This window comes from Pseudoliparis swirei, chromosome 9, assembly GCF_029220125.1.
Source record: "Pseudoliparis swirei isolate HS2019 ecotype Mariana Trench chromosome 9, NWPU_hadal_v1, whole genome shotgun sequence".
Taxonomy (NCBI): domain Eukaryota; kingdom Metazoa; phylum Chordata; class Actinopteri; order Perciformes; family Liparidae; genus Pseudoliparis; species Pseudoliparis swirei.
Window position 1 is genome coordinate 29,272,967 of NC_079396.1, and position 11,123 is coordinate 29,284,089.

Genomic DNA, 11,123 nt, shown 5'->3' on the forward strand with positions numbered 1-11,123 from the left:
GAGGTAGAGGGAGGGAGAGGGAGAGAAAGGGAGAGGGGGGAGAGAGGGAGAGAGAGGAGAGAGAGGGGTGAGACAGGGGAGAGATCGAGAGGGGGAGAGGGGAGAGAGAGAGAGGGGAGGGAGAGAGAGAGGGGGGAGAGAGAAGGGAGGGGGAGAGAGAGGGAGGGGGAGGGAGGAGAGAGAGGGGAGAGGAGAGGGGGGGAGAGGGAGAGGGGAGAGAGGGAGAGAGGGGGGAGAGAGAGGGGGAGAGAGAGAGGGAGAGAGAGAGGGGAGAGAGGGGTGAGAGAGGGGAGACAGGTGAGAGAGGGATGAGACAGGGGGAGAGGGGAGACAGGGGAGAGAGGGGAGAGGTGAGAGAGGGGTGAGAGAGGGGAGTGAGGGGAGAGAGAGGGAGAGAGGGAGAGAGGGGGAGAGGGAGAGAGAGAGGAGGGGAGAGAGGGGGAGGAGAGAGAGGGGGGAGAGAGGAGAGAGGGGGGGAGAGAGAGGGAGAGAGGGGAGAGGGGAGAGGGGAGAGGGAGAGGAAGAGAGGGAGAGAGAGGGGGAGGGGGAGAGAGGGGAGAGAGGGAGAGAGAGAGGGGAGAGAGGGGAGAGGGGAGAGGGGGAGAGAGAGAGGGGAGAGAGGGGGAGAGAGGAGAGAGGGGAGAGAGGAGAGACCAGAGGGGGAGAGAGGGAGAGTGGGGGAGAGAGAGAGGGGAGAGAGAGGGGAGAGAGAGAGAGGGGGAGAGGAGGGCAGGAGGAAGGAGGAGAGAGGGGGAGAGAGGGAGAGAGGGGGAGAGAGGGAGGGGGGAGAGGGGGGGGGAGAGGGGGAGAGAGGGGGAGAGAGGAAAGGGGAGAGAGGAGGGGAGAGAGGAGGAGAGAGAGGGAAGAGAGAGAAGAGAGGGAAGAGAGGGGAGAGAGGGGAGAGAGGAGAGGAGAGAGGGGGGAGAGAGGAGAGAGAGGGGAGAGAGGAGAGGGGGGGAGAGGGGTGTGGTGGAGAGAGGGAGAGATGGAGGTGTGGTGGAGAGAGGGGGAGAGAGAGGGAGAGGGAGAGAGAGAGGGGGAGAGAGGGGGAGAGAGGGGGTGGGAGAGAGAGGAGAGAGAGGGGAGAGAGAGGAGAGAGAGGGAGAGAGAGGGGAGAGAGAGAGGAGAGAGAGGGGAGAGAGAGGGGAGAGAGAGGGGAGAGAGAGAGAGGGGAGAGAGAGGGGAGAGAGGGGAGAGAGGGGGAGAGAGGAGAGGGGAGAGAGGGGAGAGAGAGGGGGAGAGGGGGAGAGATAGTGAGAGGGGAGAGATGAGGAGGGAGAGAGAGGGGGATGAGGGAGAGAGGGGGAGAGGAGAGGGGGAGAGGGGGAGAGAGGAGAGAGAGAGGGGAGAGATGGGGGGGAGAGAGGGGTGTGGAGAGAGGGGGGAGATAGGGGAGAGGGTAGAGGAGGGGGAGGGGAGATCGAGAGGGAGGGGATAGAGGAGACAGAGAGGTGGAGACAGAGGGGGGAGAGGAGGAGGAGAGAGAGGGGGAGAGAGGAAGAGAGAAGGGAGAGGAGTGAGAGAGGGGGGAGTGAGGGAGAGAGGGGGAGAGAGGGGGAGAGAGGAGGAGAGAGAGAGCGAGAGGGAGAGAGGGAGATGGAGAGGGGAGAGAGGGGAGAGACGGAGAGGGGGAGAGAGACGAGAGAGGGGAGAGAGGGGAGAGAGAGGGGGAGAGACGGGGAGGGGGGAGAGAGGGGGGAGAGAGACGAGAGAGGGGAGAGAGAGGGGGGAAAAATAACCTTTCCCTTAACGTGTCCTTGTCCTCCAGGCCCCCCGGGGCCCTCTACCTTTACCTCAAAGGGGGGTCCTTTTGGTTTTGGGGGGAGGGAGCACCCGGAGCCCCCTCCCCCCACCCCCCCCAAACCCCCCCCACCCCCTTCCCCCCCCCCTCCCCCATAAAACACTAACAGGGGGTTCAATACCACCCCGCCTTAAAAAGGCAAATTTTTATCACCATATCCATCCCTTCATTGGCCACTTCCCCCACCCAAAACAACACCCCACACACCCCCCCAACCCACCCACAAGGCCCTTCCCACCACCGGCCAACCCCCCCAACCTTCCCTCACATCCTTCTTCCCTTATCCGCATTTCCACCCAAGGCTTCACCCCCAGAGTGATGTCACGACCTTTGACCTCACAGCTCCTCCCCGGGGGAAAACGGGGAAAAGAGAACCCTTTCCCCACACACACACACACACACACACACACACACACACAACACACACACACACACATACAACACACACACAACACACACACAAACAACACAAACAGAAAACAAAAACACACAAAAACAAAACAAAAAAAAACACAAACACAACACACAAAAAAAACACACAACACACACACACATACACAACACACACACACACACACAACACACACACACACACACACACACACACACAACACACAAACACACACACACACAACACACACACAACACACAACAAACACAAAACATACAACAAAACATAAAACACATATAAAAAACAACAAACACACACACACAACATAAAAATACAAACAACAAAAAAAAAAAAAACACAAAACAAGACACACAAACAAAACAAACACATACACAAAAATAACAATAATAAAACAAAATACACAAAAAACAAAACAAAACACATAACAACACAATAAAACAAATATAAAAATAAAACAACACACAACAAAACACACAAACAACAAATAAAACACAAACATAAAACAGACAACAATAATACACACACACAACACACAAAACAACAAAAAATAAACACACAAAACATAAATATAACACAACAAAATAACAATAAAAAATATATAAAATATATATACAATAACACATATATACATATACACAAAAATAAATAAAAAAAACAAAAGACAATAAAAAGACAAAAAAGAAAACAAACAAATAGAAAACAATAAAAAAACACAAAGACAAAAACATACAACACACACAACACACACACACAACAAACAAAACAACAAAACACACAAACACAACACAAACACACATAAAAAATAACATAACAAACATAACAAAATAAAAAAACAACATACATAAAAATTTACAAAAAAAAAATTATATACAAAATAACAAAACATAATAAAAAAACAAAAAACATAAAAATATAAAAAAAGACAAATACAAAAAAGACATAAATAAAAAACACATAGACAAAAAAGACAAAAAAAATACATAGACAAACAAAAAATACACAACAACAAAAACAAACAACAACAACATAAACAAAAACATAGAAAAATAAAACACAAAAATAAAAACACATAAAACAACACAATAACAAAAACAAAAAGACACAATAACAAATAAAAAAATTAATAAAACAAACATAAAAAATTACAATATAAAACAAACATATATAAAAAAAAGACAAAAAATAAATAAAATAATAAAAAAAAACAAAAAAAACATAACAACAAAACAAAAACCATAACAAAAACAAACACAATAAAAAACACACACAACATATAAAAACACAAAAAACAACAAAAAACACATAAAAACACAAAAACAAAAAAAATATACAAAACACATACAATAAAAAAACATAAACATAAAAACATAATACAAAAATAAAAAAACAAAAGAATAAACAACACAACAAAACATAAAAAACATAGACAAAAAAACAAAAATAAAAAAGAAAAACAACAAACATAACACATATAACAACAAATACATAAAAAACATAAAATAATATAACATAAAAAATAAAAACATACATAAAAAAAAACAGAAAAAAACACAAAAAATAAAAACACAACAAAAGACACAAAACATAACAACACACACAACAACATAAACACACAACACAACACACAAAAGACAATACAAAAAACACATAAAACACAATAAATAAAAATAATAAAATAAATAAAAAACACAGACACACAAATACAAAACAAAAACAAAAAACAAAAAACACACAAACAATATAAATAACAAAATAAAATATACAAACATACATATAAAACAAAAAAGACAAAAATAAAAACATAACAAAAACAAAAAAAAAACAAAAGACACAAACACAAAAAAACACAACACAGACACAAAAAAACACACACACAACACACACACACACACACAACAACAACACACACAGACACAACACAAAAGAACACACACACACAGACACACAAAAGACACACACACACACACACAGACACACACACACACAACACAACAACACACACAACACAGACACACACAACACAACACACACACAGACACACACAAAAGACACACACACACAAAAGACACACACACAAAAGACACAGACACACAACAACACACACAGACACACACACAGACACACACACAGACACAGACACACACACAGACACACACACAGACACGCACACACACACACACACACACAGACACGTTCAGCCTGTAGTGATGACATCACTTCTACTTCGGCCAATCACAACTCACCGCTCAAACTTCTCGATGAGTGACAGGACGCAGGTCGGGGGGGCGGGGCTGTCGGCGCGGCCGGGCTGAGGCCGGCCCCCCCGCGGGTCCGACGGGAGGGGTCGACAGGGCGGCGGGGGAGGGGGGAGGGGCTTGTCTGGAGCCCGGAGGCGTGGCCTCGACACCCCCGCCTGCTGCTGGAGGTGGGGGGGTTTCGGGGGGACTGTGGAAGGGGGCGGGATCAGGGGTCAGTCCGCGTCGTCATTGGTTCAAAGAGCGACACGGTGAGGCGCTCACCCTGCGGCTTGGGTCCGGGCAGCGGCGGCCGGCTCTTGCTCGGTGGTGTAACGGTGGCGGCCGGCGGCCCCCCGCCCCCCTCCAGAGAGGCGGGGCTTAATGACGAGGAGCTGGAGTCCAGCGCCCCCTGGGGGCCGCAGGGCGGCTCCAGGGACAGACTCTTAGTCAGCAAACTAGGGCTGGAGGAGGAGGAGGGACCTGAGGGGGAGGGGTCAGAATGGTCATCACATGGGTCAGAGGCCACGCCCACTGAACGCCAACATGAAACCTTTTGGATTTAAATGAAAAAACTACTCTAATAGCAATAATAAAATAGTACGAATCTGGTAGTAGTGACACACACACACACACACACACAACACACACACACACACACTGTAACAGCTCCCCTATGAAGTCTCTTATGGCTGATGCTCATTGGCTGAATTCTGGTGCTTCCTGACAGCTGATTGGCTAAAAGGAATCATTTAAATCAACATCAGACTCCAGCGCTGTACTGAGAGCCCTTTCATTGGACTGGGAAAAAGTATAAATATATATATGTATATATACATATATATACATATATATATATATATGTATAAATATATATATAAATATATATATATAAAATATATATATAAAAATATATATAAAAATATATATATATATGTGTATATATAAATGTATATACACTACCGTTCAAAAGTTTGGGGTTATCCAGACAATTTTGTGTCTTCCATGAAAACTCACTTTTATTTATAAATGAATTGAACATTCCATAGAACATATAGTCAAGACATTGACAAGGTTAGAAATAATGATTCATATTTGAAGTATTAATTTTGTTCTTCAAACTTCAAGCTCAAAAGAAGGCCAGTTGTATCGCTTATATCACCAGCATAACTGTTTTCAGCTGTGCCTTTAAAAGGGGTTTTCAAGGGTTTTCTATCATCCATTAGTCTTCTAAGGCGATAACACAATGTACCATTAGAACACTGGAGTGATGATGAAATGGGCCTCTATACACCTCTGGAGATATTTCATTAGAAACCAGACGTTTCACCTAGAAGAGTCATTTACCACATTAACAATGTAGAGAGGGTATTTATGATTAATGTTATCTGTATTGAACAAACAGAGCTTTACTTTGAAGAATAAAGACATTTCTAAGGGACCCCAAACTTTTGAACGGTAGTGTATGTGTATATTGTAGCGACCCTGTGAAGTGGCTGTCAATCACGGTGTGGCACCGTGATGCTGGTCGAGGGGGCGGGCCTGTGATTGGCGGAGTAGAGGGGAGGCGGGGTTAACCTGTCGGAAAAGGGGAGTTAAGGTTGGTTGACGGGAACCGTTGTTGTTGACGTTGGAGCTGCTGGGAGGAGCAGCTGTCTGTGTGGTGGAGGCCCAATAAAGGAGGAGTAAGAACGTCGTCCCGTCTCCGTGTCATCAGTCCATAACGTCCGAGACGTTACAATATATATGTATATGTATACGTATATATACATATATATACGTACAGTATATATACATATATATACGTATATTTATATATTCATATATATGTATATATACATATATATACATATATATATACGTATACGTATATATATGTATATATACATATATATACGTACAGTATATATACATATATATACGTATATATATGTATATATGTATATATATATGCATATGTATATGTATATATACACATTGTTGTTTGTTTTGTTTGTTCAATGTTCATTGATGAGGTTTTAGTGTACATTGACATGGTTCCAGTAGAAACTGATGAGGTTCTAGTGTCTATGATGAGGTTCTAGTGTACATTGATGAGGTTCTAGTGTACATTGATGAGGTTTTAGTGTACATTGACATGGTTCCAGTAGAAACTGATGAGGTTCTAGTGTCTATGATGAGGTTCTAGTGTACATTGATGAGGTTCTAGTGTATATGATGAGGTTCTAGTGTACATTGATGAGGTTCTAGTGTATATGATGAGGTTCTAGTGTACATTGATGAGGTTCTAGTGTATATGATGAGGTTCTAGTGTACATTGATGAGGTTCTAGTAGAAACTGATATGGTTCTAGTGTCTATGATGAGGTTCTAGTGTACATTGATGAGGTTCTAGTGTACATTTATGAGGTTCTCGTAGAAACTGATGAAGATCGAGTGTACATTGATGAGGTTCTAGTGTACATTGATGAGGTTCTAGTAGAAACTGATATGGTTCTTTCTAGTGTCTATGATGAGGTTCTAGTAGAAACTGATATGGTTCTAGTGTCTATGATGAGGTTCTAGTGTACATTTATGAGGTTATAGTAGAAACTGAAGAGGTTCTAGTAGAAACTGATGAGGTTCGAGTAGAAACTGAAGAGGTTCTAGTAGAAACTGATGAGGTTCTAGTGTACATTGATGAGGTTCTAGTAGAAACTGATGAGGTTCTAGTGTACATTGATGAGGTTCTAGTAGAAACTGATGAGGTTCTAGTGTACATTTATGAGGTTATAGTGTTCATTTACATGGTTCCAGTAGACACTGATGAGGTTCTAGTGTTTATGATGAGGTTCTAGTAGAAACTGATGAGGTTCTTGTGTACATTGATGAGACTCTAGTGTACATTGATGAGGTTCTAGTAGAAACTGATATTCTAGTGTCTATGATGAGGTTCTAGTGTACATTTATGAGGTTATAGTGTTCATTTACATGGTTCCAGTAGACACTGCTGAGGTTCTAGTGTTTATGATGAGGTTCTAGTGTACATTGATGAGGTTCTAGGAGAAACTGAAGAGGTTCTAGTAGAAACTGATGAGGTTCTAGTGTACATTGATGAGGTTCTAGTAGAAACTGATGAGGTTCTAGTAGAAACTGAATAGGTTCTAGTAGAAACTGATGAGGTTTTAGTGTACATTGATGAGGTTCTAGTGTTCATTGATGAGGTTCTAGTGTACATGTATGAGGTTTGAGTGTACATTGATGAGGTTCTAGTAGAAACTGATGAGGTTCTAGTGTACATTGATGAGGTTATAGTGTTCATTTACATGGTTCCAGTAGACACTGATGAGGTTCTAGTGTTCACTGATGAGGTTCTAGTGTTCATTGATGAGGTTTTAGTGTTCATTGATGAGGTTCTATTGTACATTGATGAGGTTCTAGTAGAAACTGATGAGGTTTTAGTGTACATTGATGAGGTTCTATTGTTTATGATTAGGTTCTAGTAGAAACTGATGAGGTTCTAGTGTACATTGATGAGACTCTAGTGTACATTGATGAGGTTCTAGTGTACATTGATGAGGTTATATTAGAAACTGATGAGGTTCTAGTAGAAACTGATGAGGTTCTAGTGTACATTGATGAGACTCTAGTGTACATTGATGAGGTTCTAGTGTTCATTGATGAGGTTCTAGTGTACATTGATGAGACTCTAGTGTACATTGATGAGGTTCTAGTTTACATTGATGAGGTTCTAGTGTTCATTGACATGGTTCCAGTATAAACTGATGAGGTTCTAGTGTTTATGATGAGGTTCTAGTGTACATTGATGAGGTTCTAGTAGAAACGGATGAGGTCCTAGTAGATACTGATGAGCTTCTAGTGTACATTGATGAGGTTCTAGTAGAAACTGATGAGGTCTATGAAACATTGAGGTCTCTAATTATTACATTGATTAGGTTCTAGTGTACATCGATGAGGTTCTATTAGAAACTGATGAGGTTCTAGTGTTCATTGATGAGGTTCTCGTAGAAACTGATGAGGTTCTAGTGTACATTGATGAGGTTCTAGTGTACATTGATGAGGTTCTAGTAGAAACTGATGAGGTTCTAGTGTACATTGATGAGGTTCTAGTGTTCATTGATGAGGGTCTAGTGTTCATTGATGAGGTTCTAGCAGAAACTGATGAAGTTCTAGTGTTCATTGATGAGGTTCTAGTGTTCACTGATGAGGTTCTAGTGTTCACTGACGAGGTTCTAGTGTTCACTGATGAGGTTCTAGTGTTCATTGATGAGGTTCTAGTGTTCATTGATGAGGTTCTATTGTACATTGATGAGGTTCTAGTAGAAACTGATGAGGTTCTAGTGTTCATTAACGAGGACCTGCATGTCTGTCTACCTACCTGTCTGTACACACACACACACGAGATGCGGCCTGTCTGGTGAAACGTGATCAGCTGACATTCGGTGGCATCATTAATATTCGTGATGAAATATGATATCGATCCCCATCGGTTGGTCAGTGTGATCAGATGTGACCGGAGGACATCTGCAGCGGCGCGCGGCGCGAGCCGCATCCACTGCAGCGAGATGTCGGTCAGTGTGCGCGCGTGCACAGCACCCTTTGTGAGCGCGCGCACGTCATCTCCAACCCCGTTATTATGAATATACAGATTCATGCAGGAGAGACAATTAAACACGAGGAGGTGACAAGAGGAGGCTGCAGCCGGGCGAGCGCGCGCGTGCACGTGCTCCTACAGCGGCCGGCGCTCAGCAGGTATAGCGGTACACGATGCAGATGTGTACATGTACGCGCAGTACGCGCAGCAGTACTCGCAGGACTCGCAGGACTCACCCGCGCCGCCGCTGCTGCTGCTGTCCATGTACATCGCGCAGCAGAACACGAAGCCGGTCATGAAGGAGAAGGTTGTCGCGGCTCTCCCGGTCCACGCACGGAGAAGAAACACACGCACACACAAGCACGGACACACACATACACACACGCGCAGCACATATTATTAACGCTTCCTCCACTGACGGTCCGAACTGACACTGACAGACCGCCGTTGCTTCAGGAGAATTGCTAGATCCGCTTGGCTTGGCCCAGAGGGAAACGGTGTGAGCGGCGGGTGGGGAGAGAAGGAGGGAGGGAGGGAGGGAAAGAGGGAGGGAGGGAGGGAGAGGGGGGGGAGAGAGAGAGAGAGAGAGACAGAGAGAGGGGAGAGAGAGAGGGGGAGAGAGAGAGGGGGGGAGAGAGAGAGAGGAAGAGAGAGAGAGAGAGAGGTACTACTATTAATAAGTACTATAAAAACCCAATCCCAATGATATTGATGACCCCAGAGTACTGTGATGACCTCATAGAGACTATAGATGACCTTATAGAGACTATTGATGACCTCATAGACTATAGATGACCTCATAGAGACTATTGATGACCTCATAGAGACTATAGATGACCTCATAGAGACTATAGATGACCTTATAGAGACTATTGATGACCTCATGAGGAAGACCATATAGATGGACCTTATAGAGACTATAGATGACCTCATAGAGACTATAGATGACCTTATAGAGACTATAGATGACCTCCTAACATAGGGACTATTGACCTTATAGAGACTATGAGCTCTTGGGCCTTGATTAATCCTCATAGAGACTATTGATGACCTCATAGAGACTATAGATGACCTCATAGAGACTATAGATGACCTTATAGAGACTATAGATGACCTCATAGAGACTATTGATGACCTCATAGAGACTATAGATGACCTTATAGAGACTATAGATTACCTCATAGACTATAGATGACCTTATAGAGACTATAGATGACCTCATAGAGACTATTGATGACCTCATAGAGACTATAGATGACCTCATAGAGACTATTGATGACCTCATAGAGACTATAGATGACCTCATAGACTATTGATGACCTCATAGAGACTATAGATGACCTTATAGAGACTATAGATGACCTCATAGAGACTATAGATGACCTTATAGAGACTATAGATGACCTCATAGAGACTATTGATGACCTCATAGAGACTATAGATGACCTCATAGAGACTATTGATGACCTCATAGAGACTATAGATGACCTCATAGACTATAGATGACCTCATAGAGACTATTGATGACCTAATAGAGACTATAGATGACCTTATAGAGACTATAGATGACCTTATAGAGACTATTGATGACCTCATAGAGACTATAGATGACCTCATAGACTATTGATGACCTCATAGAGACTATTGATGACCTTATAGGGACTATAGATGACCTCATAGAGACTATAGATGACCTCATAGAGACTATTGATGACCTTATAGAGACTATTGATGACCTCATAGAGACTATTGATGACCTTATAGAGACTATAGATGACCTCATAGAGACTATTGATGACCTCATAGAGACTATAGATGACCTCATAGAGACTATAGATGACCTTATAGAGACTATAGATTACCTCATAGAGACTATAGATGACCTTATAGAGACTATAGATGACCTCATAGAGACTATAGAGACTATATATGACCTCATAGATACTATTGATTCAATTCAATTCAATTCAATTCAGTTTATTTGTATAGCTCCACCCCCACAAAATTACAAATTTGTCTCTGGAGTAGTTTTACAATCTGTAACATAGACACTCCTGCCCCAAAACCTCACATCGGACCAGGA

At 43.0% G+C, this 11,123-nt stretch overlaps 1 protein-coding gene across 1 annotated transcript in view; it reads right to left on the bottom strand.

The window, feature by feature from the left end:
- Window positions 1–9,395, bottom strand: part of fgd1 (FYVE, RhoGEF and PH domain containing 1) — a 30,488-nt gene extending 21,093 nt beyond the window's left edge. Inside the window, exons 1-3 of the mRNA XM_056422030.1 lie at window positions 9,277–9,395; window positions 4,733–4,930; window positions 4,457–4,658 (exon numbers count right to left, since the gene is read on the bottom strand). Coding sequence (XP_056278005.1) covers window positions 4,457–4,658; window positions 4,733–4,930; window positions 9,277–9,337 — 461 coding nt within the window. The 5' untranslated portion in view covers window positions 9,338–9,395. The remainder of the gene's footprint in view (window positions 1–4,456; window positions 4,659–4,732; window positions 4,931–9,276) is intronic.
- Window positions 9,396–11,123: the final 1,728 nt, after the last annotated feature.